Raw genomic sequence first — 20,010 nt, 5'->3', positions numbered from 1 at the left:
ATGCCTAAAGGTTGTAAGACAATGTGGTAGAAACATGAGTTGTGTCTCATTTCAGAGGCCGGATGCTTCGGAGTGTTCTGAGACCGGACCTGGCAGGACCTATGCTTTTTTAAAATGAGATTGGTCTAGCCCAAAAGAACGACTCTGTTAGGACTTGTCCGATCTAGCCTACTGATCTTTCAAACTCCTGTTTGTGAATAGCATCCTTTCAATACGTCCAGATCATCAAAACATATAGTTTAGTTAAGCAAGTGCATTAGCACCATCTGCTGGACTGAGGTGTGATGACAAGTGTACCCTGTAACCTAATTCTGTCTTCTGGGTGAATCAGGCGAATACCCTTAAAGTGTGTGCCCTTTAGTTTGATCTTAAGGCAGGTTATTCAGTGTTATTAAACTTAAGTGTATATACCTTTTCAGCACCTTCGCCAGGCAGGCATCGCTGGGAAATTTGTGGAGTTCTTTGGTCCTGGGGTCTCTCAGCTCTCTGCCTCTGACAGGACGACTATTGCCAACATGTGCCCTGAATACAATGCCACTGTTAGTTTTTTCCCTGTTGATGATGTCACACTGGAGCACTTTAAACATACAAGTAAGAAATATTTTGACCACATTTGGTGAATTTAATGAAGCCTAAAACTGTGTGTGTGTGTGTGTTGAATTTTTATTACCAAGATGTTTTCCTTGTTTTCTCAGACTTTTCTGAAGAAAAAATCAAAGTAATGGAAACATATCTTAAAGCAGTAAAGTTATTCAAAAGTGATCAAGACCAGTCTGAAGACCCACAGTATTCGGAGGTGACGAGGTGTTTCACTAAAGAGTCTCTTTCAGATTCAGTTACAATCTGACTAATATTAACAGATGTTTTTGCCATTTGCTTTAAGGTCATTGAAATCAACCTTGGCTCAATTGTTCCTCATGTGAGTGGGCCTAAACGGCCACAAGATAGAGTTGCAGTCAGCTGCATGAAGGAGGATTTCCTTACCTGTCTTAAAGAGAAGGTGAGAATCCCTAACGAACACATTTGATCTGGCTGTTCACAGCGCTAGAAGCGCCAAGCACCGGTCATTTGACCGCTGAGACGTATTACTTGAAGCGTCGTGTAGGCTTGACCTGGATATACCTAGAACTGCCAGGCTGCGGTCTTTTGACCGCAGTAGTTTAAAAAAAAAAAAAAAAAAAAAAAAAAAAATCTTTTCACTCGATTAAATTCCAGGACCGTACGTACGTTCAAGACTTTTCCTAAATACGCGTGTTTTATCACCCAGTATTTTTACATGATCAAAAGCACACCGGTACAAGCTAGTTTATAGCTATTTTGCTCCTCTTATGTGACAATACTGCGTCTCACGTTAGGCCATGTTTTTTCAGACTGCTCTTCTCTTTTCTCACAGCAGATGTTGCAAGGGAGTTTCCTGTCAGTCAGGCGTGAGAATAATATTTTACCATAAACATTAGGCCTGCCTAATAGAACAACGTCGCAACGTTTTCAAAACAACTCGCATTTTACCACTGTAAATCGCCTCCATAGACTATGCCATGTAAATGAAAAATAGTTATTAAAATAAATCACATATATAATACATATTGCACATATATAAACTATATGTTTTATGGTAAAATATTATTCTCATGCCCGACTGACAGGAAACCCTTGCGACATCTGCTGTGAGAAAAGAGAATAGCAGCCTGGACAAACATGGCCGAACGCGTGACCGCAAAATAGCTCTAAACTAGCTTGTACCGGTGTGCTTTTGATCATGTAAAAATTCTGGGTGACAAAACACGCGTATTTAGGAAAAGTCGTGAACGTAGGGTCCTGGAATTTAATCGAGTGAAAAGATTTATTTTTTTTGTAATCACTGCGGTCAAATGACCGCAGCCCGGCCGTTCTAGGTATATCTAGGTCAAACCTACATGGCGCTTCTAGTAATACGCGTCAGCGGTCAAATGACCGGCGCTTGGCACTTCTAGTGTTAAGGCGAGACACCCCAGGTGAATAGGGGAAAATTTTAAACTTAAAGATATCTTCATGAAACTTTACCAGTTGAATACTCACATAAATAGGAGAATAAAATGTATTGCAAGTTTTCTTTAATTTAATGTTTAAATATGCTAATTAGGCTATATCTCATTAAATATGCGCTAATTTGCATATATTTTGATGCAAAGGATCTGACCATTGGAAAAAGCCAGGTTGAAAATTATTTTTTTGTTGTGTTAATATATCAAATAAAAAAACATTTACAGAGGGGATTATGAATATCTTCTTTTGTTTTCCAGTAAATCAGAAAATACTGCCAATTGGCTCAAAAAGTGGATTTTCGCCCTATTTTTAGGCATAAAAAGTCATGTAAATCATGCCAAGAATGCTATATCAACAAATCCCTCTGTAAATATCTTCCTAATATAGTTAGGAATAAGACTGGAAAGTTTGGTGTATGTAGGTGCTGCAGAAGTGGAGATCCTTTGCATGGCGTGTGGGGGAAAACTCGTTTTGAGAAAACAGCCTTGAAACACAGCCAATGAAATGCGTTCTCAGCTTAGACTCGTCTTTGAACTTTCGCGATTGGTTGCTAATACAAAGGAAATGCCCATATTTGGATAGCATAGCGTCTTGTAGGAGAAGCAGGGCTTTCAAACGGTATCAAACACGATATGATTTGGATCACGATCACGGTAGTACATGACACTTTAGAATGGGAACTTTTGGTAAAATTAGGAGAAATATACAGGCGCGAGTAGACAAAAGTTCGTGAAATAAACACTTAAATGTGCAAATCGGACTTTGTTGTTGTAGTAGGGTGGTAGAATACATGCTAAAGTAGCAAACTAGCTCAAAATCTCGAAATTGACCGGAGGTCACAAAAACAGTATTTTCACCTGCCGTGTCTCGCCTTAAAGGGATAATCCGGAGTGAAATGCACTTTAGATCAATTTTTCGGACTATTGGGAGTACATACGTTGAGTTGACACCAAAATCATGTCATTCGGATGTATTTTGAGAAAGTTCGAGTTCACCGTTTTTAGCCAAACCTCGTTAACCTGTAAGTGACCGGGGCAGGTCCTTTCGCCACTACAAAACGCTATTTTTATACCTCTTCTACTGTTCCAAACAACACTACACTTACGTGGTAGTGAGTAGAGGATCCCTAAAGCCAAACCGAAGTATCCCCACGTCTTTATGTGGTCGGATAGAGAGTCCAGAATGAATTTAATCGAGTCAGTACCTTCCGGAAATGTCGCTGCGGCAGCTGCGCAACGCTTCAACAACACTTTACTAACATTTCCGGAAAGGTACTGACTCGATTAAATTCATTCTGGACTCTCTATCCGACCACATAAAGACGTGGGGATACTTCGGTTTGGCTTTAAGGACCCTCTACTCACTACCACGTAAGTGTAGTGTTGTTTGGAACAGTAGAAGAGGTATAAAAATAGCGTTTTGTAGTGGCGAAAGGACCTGCCCCGGTCACTTACAGGCTAACGAGTTTTGGCTAAAAACGGTGAACTCGAACTTTCTCAAAATACAGTGGGTATAGTAAGTATTCACACCCATGCTAAAGTTGACTAAAAAGAGGAATATAAAATCATCTTTTGAGAATCGATTGTAATGCCTTAATTCAAAAAATGAGTAAAAATCAAACCGCTAAGGACACTCATTTTCTTTGTGATTGAAGAATGTATCGTAAATAGATAAATGTTCTTCCTTAAATACAGGTTGCATAAGTATTCAACCCCTATGTTAAATTCCCATAGGAGCAGGAGGATTTTTTATATGTTTTTATTTTTAAAGGCCAGCTATTTCATGGATCCAGGATATTATGCATCCTGATAAAGTTCCCTTGGCCTTTGGAATTAAAATAGCCCCACATCATCACATACCCTTCACCATAGCTAGAGATTGGCATGGTGCTTTTTACAGTTAGCCAATTAGCCTGTTTGATGCTCATTGAGCTCAATGCAAATCAAACAGGCTAATAGGCTAACTGGAAAAAGCACCATGCCAATCTCTATCTATGGTGAAGGGTATGGGATGATGTGGGGCTATTTTAATTCCAAAGGCCAAGGGAACTTTATCAGGATGCATAATATCCTGGATCCATGAAATAGCTGGCCTTTAAAAATAAAAACATATAAAAAATCCTCCTGCTCCTATGGGAATTTAACATAGGGGTTGAATACTTATGCAACCTGTATTTAAGGAAGAACATTTATCTATTTACGATACATTCTTCAATCACAAAGAAAATGAGTGTCCTTAGCGGTTTGATTTTTACTCATTTTTTGAATTAAGGCATTACAATCAATTCTCAAAAGATGATTTTATATCCCTCTTTTTAGTCAACTTTAGCATGGGTGTGAATACTTACTATACCCACTGTACATCCGAATGACATGATTTTGGTGTCAACTCAACGTATGTACTCCCAATAGTCCGAAAAATTGATCTAAAGTGCATTTCACTCCGGATTATCCCTTTAATGGAATAACGTAATTTAAAATGAAACAACGGTGGAGCGTTCCTCTAACACTGGATATGAGTAAGACAACTAGGATCTGTTGTTTACAGAGCAAGAACTTCATAACCCAAGAGAGAGCACAGTCAATGGGGGCAAGAAAAGACTCACTTGTTGAAAGAAAGTTTAACAGATCCACAACTCACCAGGAGGGACTATCTGGTTAGGCCGCATCAGGATATATAGGATTCAGGGACAGTGACGTTGGAAGCAGGGGTGTGTCCACACCCATGCTCCGACACCCAATAATTGCCTTTCTGCATCTTACTAAAGAAATGAATTTCAATCAGTACCGCCACTCCCACAACTCGCCTTATGCACGGTGTGCAGGGCAGCAGAGCTGGAGGGGCACTATATTTTGCCAATAAATTATACAAATTGGCCATTTAAAAATGTTCTTTATTCTGAAGTTCACGACTGTAGTGCTGAGTGGTATGTGGAATTGTTACATACTGGAATACCTTTTGGGTAATGTACCTGTGAGGCTGGGCAGTAGCGTTACGAACTGACATACAGTACATCAACAAAATCAAATACTAAACGCAGTAGCGGAGAATCGCATCAGTCAGGACAGTACCCGGTTGGTCAGTGGCATTTTGAGGTTGCATAGGATATAGTTTTTACCTTTGCCGATCACATTCCTGTTAAATTAATAGTACCCATTGTAAAACATTGCTTTGCATGCATTCTAATAATAAATATTTTAAAAACAATCAATATTTAGTAAAAATGCACAATTAGTTTTGTTCTAACGGGGGTAAAACGGGGGTGATTTGGATTATAGCGAGTGAACTTCGACCACTATTTCTTCAACCCAGTAAATGATGCAAAAGATTGCAAGATGATGCGAAATTCATTTGCTTTGAGCTGTGGAGTCATTATGACTTTTTGAACTTTCAGGTGGGATTCAAAGGTTTTCACGTACCACAAGAGAAACGGGAGCAACTGGTACCATTTCTACATGCTGGCAGAGAGTATGAACTGGCCCATGGATCTGTCGTCATAGCTGCAGTTATCAGCTGTACAAACAACTGCAACCCTTCCGTAATGCTAACTGCAGGTAAGGCAAAGCACGACATATGGCTGCACAATTAATCACAATAAAATCACAATCTCGATTTACACCCATTTGCCATCTCATTTTAAAATGACCACAGTTTTGCCACTTTTTTTTATAAAGACATTAACTACATCAACACACACAGGTTTCATGTAGTCCACGACAGCAATAATTCCATTCAGTAGCTATCTAAATTCTAAAAATCTAAAAAGTAAGGCTCCCCCCTACACACACACAGGCACAGGCATGCACACAAGCACACACACACACACACACAGACACACTGACACAAATACATACACACAGAAACACAGAAGTACAACGTACATGCACACACTCATTTACATACACAAAAGTCGCAGGAGTAGGAGATGGAGACAAATTGACAAGCAGTTGCAAACAAGCTAGCAAGGCAACTAGTGGTTAAAGGGATATTCTGCCATTTTTGGAAATAAGCTAATTTTCCACCTACCCTCGAGCAAAACAATTGATATTTACCTTTTTCCCGTTCATCCAGCCATTCTGTGAGTCTGGCGATACAACTTTTAGCTTCAGCCTAGCATAGATCATTGAAACGGATTAGACCAGTAGCATCTCGCCTGCTAGCATCTTGTTTAAAAGTGACTAAGATTTACGGTAATTTTCCCATTTAAAAATTGTCTCTTCTCAAGTTAGAAAGTGCAATAAGACCAACTGAAAATGAAACCTGGTGTTTTTCTAGGCTGATTTGACATGGAACTACACTCTCATCTGGCGTAATAATCAAGGCAACTTGCAAACTACTGGCACTACTACTGCTTGTTGTCTATGGGGACTATTTACAGATGCTGCGTGATATCACTGCGCCCATGTTACGTTTGCAAGTTGCCTTGATTAGGCAGAGGGGAGGTGGAAAATTAGCTTATTTCCAAAAATGGTGGAATATCCCTTTAAGAAAACACCATTGTTACAGAAGTTGAGGAAGTTGAAGCGTCTCCTGAAAGCTTCCTGTTTTGGTGATTTGAACAACATAGCGTTAGTCAACTATCATGCCATCCATGCAAATGCACAGAAAAAATATCGGATATGGAATTGAGCACTCAACGTTTCTGGCTACTGCTTGCTAACCCAGTTCCTTAGCCACCATGCTACCACCTCACCATATTCAGTTATTATTTAGTTATTTGCGTTGCCAACACTGCTATTTTCAGGTGCATAATCAAGGGCATATTCGTGGATCTTCTGGTCTTCCAGTTACGACATGCATACTATTTTGAAAGTTCAATGTCTTCTGATTATAAATCCACTGTATAACCCCTTTGGTTACTGTTGCGAATGTTCACAAGCTTTTGCAGTGGGAAGGTTAAATGGTTTATGTAGGCCAGAGAGAACTAACATTTAACAATTAATTCTGCGTACTGACTTGTTTTGACATTACTCAGGCATAAAACCTAAGAAAAATCGAGTTGTACCTCTAACAGGGAGTTGGTTTGAGACTTTGCAATCAGAATCCCACATAAATCACATTCTACTCTCTTAACTATGAGTCAATCAATTGCATCATGTTAAACATTTGCTGTTTCTGTGGTCTCCTCATTTATGCTATCAGTGTAAAGTTAATGGTGATACGTGATTGTTGAAATGAAGCTGCTTATTGCCATGAACGATGAGCATACCAGCTACTGTATGGTATTTTACACACTAACAGAAGTCCAAAACCCCAGAAATCCTGCTAAAGACCCTCCTGGCACGGCACACATTTTGTTTGGCTCAATTAGACGACACTTGTTTTTGAATCAGTAGATGTTCCTCTCTCCAGCAACAGTAAAACCTTTCAGTTTCAGTGGTGTAGGTACCCCCCCAGTGCACCTTTTGGTCTTTAAAACTATGCTACCTAGGCTCTATGGAAATATAAAAGTTATGTTCATCTTTATCAGGATAATCATTGTAGAAATGACAATTTCAGTCATTTTCAGCCATGAATTGTTGGATTTTTGAGGGTCTCTGAGAGGGGTCCCAGAACTCCATAACAAAACAAAGCTGGTGGGTTTTAATTATATGGCTGTTCATAGTTCCACATACTTATTACATATACAAAGTATGAGCCGATTTGGCCGACCCCCATCTTCCGACCTCTGCCTGGTTTTCTCATGCAATGACTCTTAATATAATTAACCACATAGAAAGCACTACGATATAATTAACCACATAGAAAGCACTACTTTCAAGTTTCTTTACATGTACTTGCTGTGGACCTGTTGTGTAGTAGACTACTTGTTGACATCACCGTCACTTATGTTGCTCTCTCTCTGTGTCTTTGGTTGGCAGGTTTATTGGCAAAAAAAGCCGTGGAGGCAGGTCTTGCAGTAAAACCTTACATCAGAACTAATCTGGCCCCTGGGAATGGTATGGTGACTCACTACCTGAACATCAGTGGCGTGCTGCCATACCTTAGTCAGCTTGGGTGAGGATTACACACTCTGTAATATTGAATTGTTGATATTATATTGATAGATATAATAACCTCTTCCGTTTGCCCCTTTTACTCTAGATTTGAAGTGATTGGATATGGATGTGCCACATGTGTAGGGAACACAGCACCATTACCAGACACTGTTGTCGATGCCATTAACAAGGTACATTGCGTTCATCTCAGACTGCAGTCATATTCTTTTCTATAGTATATAAATATTATGATCAAGAGTTGAATTCATTTCATCCATTTCTTTGTAGGGTGATTTGGTTGCGTGTGGAGTGCTGTCAGGAAACAGACATTTTGAGGGCCGTCTGTGTGACTGTGTGCGAGCTAACTACCTCGCCTCACCTCCACTGGTTGTGGCTTATGCAATTGCTGGCACAATCAGTATTGACTTTGAGAAAGAACCTCTGGGTGAGAAAGTCCTTTCCGCATAAATACAGTGGGTACGGGTTGAGAATGCACCTGCTAAGGCAATGTACCCAAACAACCACTAGGTGGCAGAAAGTTTCAACCCGCATTTCAACTGCATTTAATGATGAAGACTGCATATCCGTCTCATTTAATCATTAAAATGAAGGTGATGACTGGCGAAATTAATCAAACGATGTTTCAATAAACCATTGTTGAAATGAATGAAAATGGTTTTAGAAAATCACCTATAGGCCTATCAGAAGGAAATAGCCTTCAATTCAACCTGAAAGACTCGATAGGCAACCTTAGATTAATTCATTAATTCAGTATGGTTACAAGACCGCATTTCCGTGAATAGGCTATTGTTGTCAAGGCGAAGACAAAAGAGATGGACAAGATGGTATTGGAAAAGTATTGGAACACATGCTTAAAGTTAAAGAGACCCTATGCAACTTTTTCATAGTCATAAAATCGCTTAGAAATCGTTGTTTTGCTTGACTGACCAGTTTTATCAAAAACAGTAATATTTCCTCCCGCCCCCAGTGTCCCTATCCGCTATTGTAACCTTGCAACTTGTTCAGGAGACGATCGTTCCCTGTTTACATCTGGAAGGCTGAGACGCATAAAGAACAAGAAGAACCACGCTTGCAATTTATATATTTATATATAGCCTATATATGTATAAATATACACGCTAAAGCTGTCGGGGAAGCTCTGCAGAGAAATATGCAAGCATAAAACGAGCGAAAATGAAAAACGAAACCGAAACTTAAGATGAAATCGCCAATCCTGCATAGTTTCTCGTTAAATGTAAAATCATCTTTTGGAAATTGATCTTAATGCCTTAAATGAAATAATGAGGAAATATTCAACCTTTAAGGACATCAATTGTCTTTGTGAATGAATAATGTATTGTAAATAAATAAATGTTTTCCTTAAAATACAGGGGGTCATGAGTATTGGAACGCCCATGTTAAATTCCCATAGATGATTATTATTTTTATTTTCAAAGGCCGGTTATTTCATGGATTCAGGACACTATGCACCCTGATAAAATCCCCTTGGCTTTTGGAGCCAACATCAACACTAATACCCTTCACCATACTAAGAGTTTGTCATGCTTTATGTCAGTTATTAGCTGTTAGCTAATTAGCTGGTTTCATTCTCATTGAGCTCAATGCAATTTAAACCAGCTAATTAGTCGAGTGATGTGCCAGGGAGAGGGGCTACCACGCCTCCAGGAGCAAGTCAGCATGGATGCTGCCTTGGAACGCAGGTGCAATCGTTTTCACGTGTTCGTGCAGCTCGTGTAATCTCCCTGCCAGTTGTTTTTGGTCCTTAGGACAGCATTTACAGACAAAAGCGTGTTTTAAGGTACATTGTAACAACTCATGTTTAGTTTGATACTCAGATCGTACAGAAGTAGGCTGTAATATTTAAACACATGTGCAGGTCGCATTTACAGCACTTTTATAATTTGATGTCAAATAAAGCATAAAATGCAACTCCTCACTCATAGTAATGAAAGGAGAGAAGAGGGATGTATATCCTAATACACAGGGGTGTCCAGAACATCTTAATTGGCGATTTAATATATATTGCCTTCATAATTTCTATGGAAACAAATATTACCTCAATTTCCTTCTCCCTTCAAGCACATCCGAAATGTAGCGCTGTTTTAACCCCTACCCCGTCAATGCGAGTGTTCTCCGCACCCACGAGTGTGACTTGAAAAGGAAGTTCACTCGCTAACCGAGTCGAAGTGAGTAGGGACTCCGTTTCGGAAAGGGCCAATGTGTCTGTCGAGAGAGAGAGGGGGGGGGGGGGGGGTGGAGGCAGTCCTCCTCAATGTGCATAGGTGAAGAACTGGTTAGACGAGTGTGGGGGAGGGGGAATGATCGCATACGACAATTGCTCTTCATGAAGCTGTTACAATGGATAGTAGGGATGTCAACAATAATCGATTCGCTATGCGGGGCATGCACGATTCAGCATCGATGCGGCAACGTGCCATAATCGATTATGACACTATTTATTTTCTGGCCTCGAGTACAGTAAAGTTGACGTTTCCATTAATTCCGGTGGCATTTCCAGAGCAATGTTGCAATGACATGCGCTGCCTGTACAGTGTTTCCCCACACATAGACTAATTGGTGGCAGTGCACCACAGATTCAACACAGCCGCCACATATGCGTTCTGTTATTCATTAATGTTTTAACGCAATTTAAAACACGCATCGTATTCGTAAAGCTGCATTTCTTTCCCCTACTCCCCCTTCGTCTCTTGCTCACATACACAGCCACAGCCCCCCCTCTCCGCCGTGCACAACGCGTCTGTCTGTCTCCATGAACGATTTCCATTGTAGACTATGCGTGCAACTTTACCGAACAGTATAAGTAAAGCCCCGGCTCTCCGCACTTTTTTGGTAAACAAGCCTATAGGCTACTCATAGCGCTTTAATGTAGTCAGATCTTTCCATAACACTTGTTGCAACGCTAATAAGACTAGCCTAAGCTAGGCCTACATAATGTCAACATTATGTTTTATTTAGGCCTATAGGTCAATAAGAAAACCTAACAAATGTGTTGTTGTTTGTGTAACCCAGACATCAGCAACTTTCATTTATACGACCAATCACTTCTCGTGGCAGCTCCCTCACGGCTGCAACTTGTGCACTCGCTTGTGCTTTTTAGCGGTGTGTTCATCAGGTCACAGAGCTGCCTGAGCCTCTACATCAACAATGAATGAGAAAGTATTATCGCGCAAGTAGGCTATGCTACACACATTTCCCCCCTAAACATACAGGCAATGAGAAGCCTTGAATTAATAGTTTTTAATCCCCTAAACATACAGGCAATGAGAAGCCTTGAATTAATAGTTTTTTAATGTATGAGACAATTTTTCGGCACAATTAGGGCAGGATTAGGGATCGGGAGTGAGGACAACTGCTTGTATTTCGTGACTGTCCCGATTTTTTTGGTCACCCTAAGGAAACTAAACAGTCCAACCAGTAGACTGTGGTAAGCTAGCCGACTATGCTACTGTTTGCAATATTATTTTAAGGCTTTAAGCAGACAGCTGAATTAAAGAGGTGGAGTTGTAATATGAATATAGGCTATAATATGCATAACATGAGCTGTCATGAATATCAGAATTTCAGTATTTTCTCTTTATATCAGGAAATGGGTTAATATAATACTCCAAGGTTTAAAATGTTATTTCATACAATTTCAAGGTCCCCCCCCCCACATAACAGCCAATACAATCTTTAGTTCAATATGACTGCTTGAATTGCCTGTCTGATGACAAATTTGCCTTGTTGTGTGCAGTAGAATTTTGATGCATTGCAATGCATCGCAATGCATCGTAGAATAGAATTGAATCGAATCGTTACCTGGTGAATCGTAATCGAATCGAATCGTGAGGGCAGTGCCAATGCACACCCCTAATGGATAGTGTTATGTACTGTAGGCCTAAAGTGCTGCGCCGACATCGGCCGTCTGTAGGCCTATAACGTCTCTAAGCCTCTTTGTCTGAATCCGATGGAGACTGAAAGTTGGTACAAAAATAAATGGGATGAAGTGGTACAAAAGTAAATGCTTCAACACAAAGTCTATGCCACTGCTCAGGGTGGAAGGATAGGCTATATATAGGCTAGTGAAAGCCTAAGGCAGCGATTCCCAAACTTTTTATTATAACGCACCAACTTCAACATCTTCATCTAGGCCTTAAGCCACACGCTAAAAAGGCAACACGGGTAAAAGGCCCTCGTTGAAGACACGACTACACAACAGCATATGCTCATTCCCACGCAACATTTCGAATTTATCATTCTGAACGTGAGTTAGATTAAGCGCTATGAAACGTCAAGTCATGTCCTATGCGGGACATTCTAAAACGCTTAACGTGAAAAAGCTTAACGTGGCTTAAGGGCAGAAAACAACGGTCAATCATCACCAAATTTCTCATGACCATATATTGTCATGAACACTTAACCCTGTCAGAAAAACTAAACCGTAATCCAACGATTATAGAAGATATCTCACATTTAGGCTACGTTGTCTTCTTCATTGGCGCCTATGGCGAGAAAAAGGCTTTGGTTTAATGTATCTAAACAACGATGTCCACCAAATTTCTCTCTCATATTGCTCATCATAATCACTTTAAACTATAAATATATCGAACCCAATCTCAAATTATTATGGATGTTATATGTCATGAAGCGTTTCTGCCCCATTAACGCCTATTGAAAGGAAAAAGCTTAACGTGGTTTAATGCACCTAAACAACAATCAGTGATCACCAACATTCTCTCTCATATTACTTCTCATAAGCACATAAAACTCTCAAAAAATTGGGCCCAAACTCCAATAATTAAGAACGTTATCTGACATTAAGCATTATGTAGGCCTATATGGCTTAACGTGGAATAAGGTTGGAAAACAACGACTTATGATCATCAAATTTCTCTCTCATATTACCTCACAGCACATAAAACTCTCAAAATATCGAACCCGAACTCCAATAATTATGGACATTATCTGATATTAAGTGTTTCTGTCTCATTGACGCCTATTGAAAGGAAAAAGCTTAACGTGGTTTAATGCACCTAAACAACGATCATTGATCACCAAATTTCTCTCTCATATTACTTCTCATAAGCACATCAAACTATCAAAAACTCGGACCCAAACTCCATGGACGTTATCTGACATAAGCATAGGCCTACAAAGGAAAGTTCTCCGCGCTTCTGTTGTGCGACAATCTGGTGCAACCGGGCCAGGACAGAAGTATACAACTCTGATGAACAACTTATGTATACGACTCTGATGAAGACGTTTATAATGTCGAAACGTTAAGTCAATGTTTTGCACCTTTTAATTAATTAATTAATTAATTAATTAGATAAATAAATAAATTGCACCGGCATTCCTCTCCTTTTCATAAGCATAGGCCTATTGCTGCCTACAAAAAGGCGTAACGTGGAATAAGGTTGGAAAACAACGACCAATGATCACCAAATTTCTCTCTTATATTACTTCTCATAAGCACATAAAACTCAAAACTCAAAATATCGAATCCAAATTCCAATCATTATGGACGTTATCTTAATTTTCACGTCAAGCTTTTTCATGTCAAGAGTTTTAGAATGTCCCGGCAATGTAGCCAGTTTCACAGCGCAGCAGAGCGCGGGGTTAAATGTAACATGCACTTTTTATGTAGATGTAACACGCACAAGCCTTCTTAAACTGCATGCTTTAGAAAGTTAACGTAATGGAAATGTTCAAAATAACTAGCCTTCTTTTTGGCTAGCAAAGGCATGCCCGTTTAGCTAATTGTCCTAAACATTGCGTTCGTTTTTGTGACTTAGCCTATGAAGCATATCCGTGATAAGTTGAGCAGACACTGCTGTTTCATTGAAAGAAGGTAGGCCTAATAAGCATTTCTCTACCTCTCCATTGACCAAAGTGTTTATCCGGCATGAGCCGAACCTGCATGTTATTAGGGCGGTCTTATGTTGCCTCCCTGCGGTTGCAGTTTTAATTACAATGCCGCACCTTCGGCATTCCCGATGTGCGGGAAAAAAAGGAGCATTCTCAACCCGTACCATCTGTACGTTACTACTGACATTGTATTTTCAAAGCACCACATCATTAATTTCACTACAAGCCAGCAGCAGAGTAAGCCAGCAGCAGAGTTCCAGTTCCCCCCAGTAGAGGTTATACCACGTAGGCACATTGCTACAGGAATTTCATAAATACCTAACTATATTGATCATAGTTAAGCTCATAACCTGTGTATATTCAAGTTTGAAGGCACAATTTCTCACTGGTGGTATTGAATAAAGCAGTCTGAATCAGTGAGTGTTCTGGATGGATGGACTGCATTGATATAATGCTTTTCCAGTCCTTCGAGCACAAAGTGCTTTATAATATCATGACTCACATTTACCCATTCACACACACACCGATGGCGGAGGCTGCCATGCAAGGCGCCAACCCTGCTTATTGGGAGCACTGGGGTTAAGTGTCTGCTGCAGACATAGATGTTCCATGAACTGAAATGATGTTTGTTGCTGTTGATGTTAATGTTTTGTTTTTGTTGCAGGGGTGAACTCTGAGGGGAAAGAAATCTTTCTGACTGATGTGTGGCCTTCACGGGTAGAGGTCCAGCACATTGAAGAGGACACCGTAATCTCCAGCATGTTTAAGGACATCAGGACTAGAATGGAGGTGAGTTTCAGGTGGATTGTCAGTTAGGAATAAGAGATAGTATGCGATTGTGGGAGTTGGCACTGATCCTGTAGCCTGGAACCATACTGTTGCATACTCATTGTCTAGAAATGATCGATTAGTAAAGCCCGCCACCAATTTTCAAAACCCAATGTGGCCCTTGAGCCAAAAGGTTTGCCCACCCCTGTTCTATTGGAATTAGTTTTCATCCAAGCTGAGTGATTATTGCCCATTTGCAGTTATGCACATGAAGATGTGATGTGTGTAAACAAAGTAATTTAACGCAAAAAATACCTAATTTGAATCTGACCCGTGGTCATTTCCCAGTCCTATCCCATTTTTCTCTCTTCCACTCACTTTCTATCACTATACTGTGCTATCTGAGTAAAATATTGCACAAAAAATTATCAAAATTCTCACCAAGTTGTAAATGTAAAGCCTTAGCTGCTAAAATACTGTACCTTTTCACTTTGTTTAAACAGTAAACAGATTTGTTATAGCAATATCCATGTGAATCAAGGTAAGATGTTAATAGTTTATTCTTGTCTCTTTTCCAGAAAGGTAGCACATTTTGGGACTGCATAGAATGTCCAGATGCAGATCAGTTCCCTTGGGATTCCAAATCAACTTATGTCCACTGCCCTCCATTCTTCAACAAATCAGTAAGTAGTATTTTATTTTTTATTTTATCACACACAAAGCTCATGAGGTGCTCAATAAGTAGTCGAGCAATTGATAACTTTACTGTAGCTTAAGGTTAACTATGCTACACAACAATAGGATTGGCCCTAAATATTTATAGTTAGTCTACTTTAAATCGAGAGACCATCAGGAACACGACATCAGTTTAAATAATAGTTCCACGGCACTATAGGGTTATTTCCACGTAATCAGAAACAAGAGCATGTTTACTGCATACGGGAACCTACAATGTTTAATTGCCAAGCCACCTGCCGTAACCCCAGTACCAATGATGCAGGGTTTGTCCTTCATTGCAGGGTTTTATTTGAATACCATAATAGTAGCCTTTCGAAACGTAAATTAACACAAGTAGCAAGAATGAGCCCAAAGGGATTAATATGTATTAAAAAAATCATTGCGTCCCGAGAAAAACAACAACTTTGTGATTTTTGGGTAGGCGCTCCTGACACTGACGACATAACCAACCCAGGGGCAGTCATTCAAACGACCAAACTTTGTGTCCTTGTTTGCGATTGAGAGTTTGAACTACCTTTTCTAGAAACACCAAATCCAAGAACGACGGCGCGAACTACCAAGGTTGCTACACAAGTTAGCCTACGACACTTTCTGAAAACGCACCCCAGCAGCAGAACTGGCATGAAGATCCACTGGACCTTTCCCTCATCTACCCCGTTTTTGTTAAATATTTAGCTGGTGGTGTGCTGTGGGATTTGTTTGTTGTTTTAATGTAAAAAATGTAACGTGGCTCAAGGTTGAAAAGGCTGAAAAACACTGACCTACTCTGTTCACTGAATGCAGCCGTAGACAGTGCTGTGCAAAGAATTACACAAATAGGCCAAGGATTGGCTTTATTACATTGCATGCAAATGCAAAAATCAAAAATCAAAAATCCCATAGAGTTAACGTTGAGACGCTTTAGCGGCAGAGATGGATTGTTACGTAGTGCTCATTAACACTAGAAGCGCCAAGCGCCGGTCATTTGACCGCTGACGCGTATTACTAGAAGCGCCGTGTAGGTTTGACCTAGTTATACCTAGAACGGCCATTTGACTGCAGTTATTACAAAAAAAAAAATCTTTTCACTCGATTAAATTCCAGGACCCTGGCCCCAGCCGTGGCGCGACTGGCTGGGGCACCTGCACCGCACGCCGGCGACCCGGGTTCGATTCCCGCCCCGTGGTCCTTTCCGGATCCCACCCCTACTCTCTCTCCTGCTCGTTTCCTGTCATACTCTACACTGTCCTGTCCAATTAAAGGCATAAAAAGCCCAAAAAAATAATCTTAAAAAAAAAAAAACCCTACCTTCACGACTTTTCCTAAATACGCGTGTTTTGTCACCCAGAATTTTTACATGATCAAAAGCACACCGGTACAAGCTAGTTTAGAGCTATTTTGCGCTCACTTATGTGACAACACTATGTTGTCTCGCGTTCGGCCATGTTTGTCCAGGCTGCTATTCTCTTTTCTCACAGCAGATGTCGCAAGGGTTTCCTGTCAGTCGGGCATGAGAATAATATTTTACCATAAAACATATAGTTTATATGTGCAATATGTATTATATAAGTGATTTATTTTAATAACTATTTTTCATTTACATGGCATAGTCTATGGAGGCGATTTACAGTGGTAAAATGCGAGTTTGTTTTAAAAACGTTGCTACGTTGTTCTATTAGGCAGGCCTACATGTGTAAAAAATATTTTCAGCTGAAATTCGTCGAAACCTATTTATGTAGCCTACGTAGGGCGCGTATGCCTACGTACATTCATAGTTGTAGCCTATCTTATCTTCTATTTGTAGGCTATCTTTTAAAGCTCAGACTAATGTATAAGCATTTTCTTACATATTTGCTGGACAAACAAATCTATTTCCAATTGACTGTGGTACATTAATTCAGTGGCGCAACGTTAACTCTCTCGACTACTACGCAGGAGACCTGGGTTCACAACTTGCCACGAGCGAAATAAAGTAGCTTAAATATTGACTGAATTCTCTGACCGTTTTTCAACGTCGATGAACAATTATTTTTTGTTAATGGTTTTTAATAACAAACTATCTGTAATAAACGGATGAATCACAATACTGTTTACCATTAACGAAAAATAATTTCGCCAGCCAATAATTTTCTGAGCCAAATTGAGCCAGTTAGACTTTTTGCATCTAAATATAATAATATCATAGAGACACGCTGAAAATAAACGAGCCTAGAAACTAGGCCTACATGAGATTTTCCCACTGGACACACCACATCAGTAATTGTGCTCGTTGCTACGATACAGGACTCACAGTGAGTTGACGCATGAGGGAAAGAATCAAACAACGTAGCCTAATCTTGATCTCGCCTTACATACCTTCCTAATTCCTACGAAGGGCTAGTCAGACTTTTGTTAAATCTTCAGGGCCCGGTTGCACAAACACCAAAACCAAAGATTGATGATATGAACCAAATATTCTGGAACAGACGGATTTACAACATTGAACGCGATAGGCTATTACACTGCGACTTCCACCGTTTCCTTTCCAGAGATTGCTGCGCTGTTCACAACGCGTGCAGTCTACATTGAAGTGAAACGTGCAGAACGTTGTCCAAAACAATACAATAACATTGTGTGTTGAGATCTAGTACAATATAGACATCTGTAGACATGAAGTGGCAACTAAAGCCATTATCAGTCATGAAAACTTTGGCGGCTGCAGCCTCATTTAGATTTTGGCTGAGCCAGCTAGCCAGTCAACTACTTCATCAGCCAGCCGTTATTCTCAAAGCAAATGGCTTCGGGGTCTATAGGCTACATAACACACTATCCATTGCAAACATTGCCCATTTGAAACCGATCATTCCCCCTATCCCATACACTCGTCTAGGCTAGGCTACTACAGACATCACCGCGGCATTGAGGACAATTAACTGCCTCCTCACCCCCACCGCCTCTCTCTGTCCCCTGCATAGGCTAGGCTGTTGGCTGGCTGTTAGGCAACTCGTGGAAGAATGCGCAATCATGTTTCATTGAATATGCGCGTTTCAGAATGTTCGAATTCGCCAGCGTGCGTGTAGTTGTGTGAATAGAAAAAAATAGAATAGAATATAGCCTATATTTATTGATGCCTTGCTTAAAAGAACTTCCGCCATGAACAGGTCGGGGATCGAACCAGCAACCCTTTGAATATGAGGCGAAGCTCTAACCAGTGGGCTACAGTTCTGTTCTGTTAAAATGTGTGTCTCAATGCTGAATCTCGAATTCACATAGACGTTAGCTTAAATTGTAGAACAGGGTCCCCGCGGGTCCTTAAAAAGTCTTAAAAAGTCTTATTTCTTTTTTTGGATTTTCAAGGTCATAAAATGTCTTGAATTGTAGAATTTCCGATGAGGAGGTCTTAAATTTCATGTCGTGCCGAGTCCGTTTCGTCAGCTTTGCGAATGTAGACACACTCAAATATTGTGGGTGTTACAATATAACAACACAGTAAAAGGTAGCGTGTGCGTTCCTACAGACGGAGATAGTGTTTCAGAGTGGCAGACGCGAGCCAAGATTTTTAAGAATGCGACTGAAAAATATTCGAGGTTGCAATGGTGCACCTGACGCTTTTCGGGTGAGAGCATACATTTCTTTCACCTGTTTTCATTGTAGACTATGCGTGCAACTTTACCAAACAATATAGAAGTAAACCTCCACGGCTTGGCCCTCTCTCTTTCTCTCTCTCTCTTTCTCTCGTGCGCGGCACCCCTCGACATGCACATTTAATCCAAATAAAACATTCACAATCGTGAAAAAAGCAATGACGACTAGCTAAATTATTATGAAATCCGGTTAGCATCATAGCATGCTGCACATTTTATTAAAACTCTTGCATTCAAGTTGAGTGATCATCTCATCACCAATGTTTTCTAACTCCAAGACTAAAAGGACCTGTCCCAAGGAGAAAAAGTATCAGCCTACCTTGAAACTTAAACACATGTGGGGGAAACTGAACAGTCCAACCAGTAGACTATCATAAGCTAGCCAACTATGCTACTTTGTTTACAATATTTTGAGGTATCAATCAGACAGCTGAATTAAAGAGGTAGGCTTAGAGTTGTAATACAAATAGTAGGCTATATAATCTGCATAAAGTGTGCAGTCATGAATATCAGAAATTTCAGTATAGAAAGTAAAGGGGGGGGAAAAATGGGGGAGGGGGGGGGGTTATTTAGTTTGAATGATTATATATATATAATGTGAATGATTTTTTATCAAATATATTTATAAAAAATCATTCACATTATATGACAGGAGTGCGATAAAAATGTGACCTTTTGCTGTTAGAAAGCTATGCAATAAAATGTGGGTGCACCTAAATTTTGTGCTGGTGCACCTGAAAAAAAAGTTAGGCGCACCAGTGCAACCAACGCAAAAACTTAAGTCGGGAGCCTTGTCCATTTTTTTTAACTGTGTTTAACTTGTAATTTGCAACTTGATTTGTTTACACACTAGTGATGCGCGGGTCGGCCCGTAACCCGCGGGTCGGGTTGGGGCGGGTAAAGAAATTATCACTTTATTTGCGGGGCGGGTTGGGGCGGGTTGGGGCGGGTCATTAAAAACAAAATTACATTTTAAAATCCATGTTTGTGGCGTGCAATTCCCTATAGCC

The 20,010-nt window shown here is 40.2% G+C and overlaps 1 protein-coding gene across 1 annotated transcript in view; it reads left to right on the top strand.

Moving 5' to 3' along the window:
- Positions 1-20,010, top strand: part of ireb2 (iron-responsive element binding protein 2) — a 62,244-nt gene that overhangs the window by 20,274 nt on the left and 21,960 nt on the right. The window contains exons 9-17 of the mRNA XM_062546917.1: positions 420-591; positions 696-796; positions 884-1,000; positions 5,420-5,579; positions 7,887-8,022; positions 8,110-8,194; positions 8,292-8,448; positions 14,557-14,681; positions 15,239-15,343. Coding sequence (XP_062402901.1) covers positions 420-591; positions 696-796; positions 884-1,000; positions 5,420-5,579; positions 7,887-8,022; positions 8,110-8,194; positions 8,292-8,448; positions 14,557-14,681; positions 15,239-15,343 — 1,158 coding nt within the window. The remainder of the gene's footprint in view (positions 1-419; positions 592-695; positions 797-883; positions 1,001-5,419; positions 5,580-7,886; positions 8,023-8,109; positions 8,195-8,291; positions 8,449-14,556; positions 14,682-15,238; positions 15,344-20,010) is intronic.

The sequence above is a fragment of the Sardina pilchardus genome, chromosome 10 (genome assembly GCF_963854185.1).
Source record: "Sardina pilchardus chromosome 10, fSarPil1.1, whole genome shotgun sequence".
NCBI classification, from domain to species: Eukaryota; Metazoa; Chordata; class Actinopteri; order Clupeiformes; family Clupeidae; genus Sardina; species Sardina pilchardus.
Note: the sequence above shows the minus strand (reverse complement) of the source record. Positions and strands in the feature narration are given on the sequence as shown.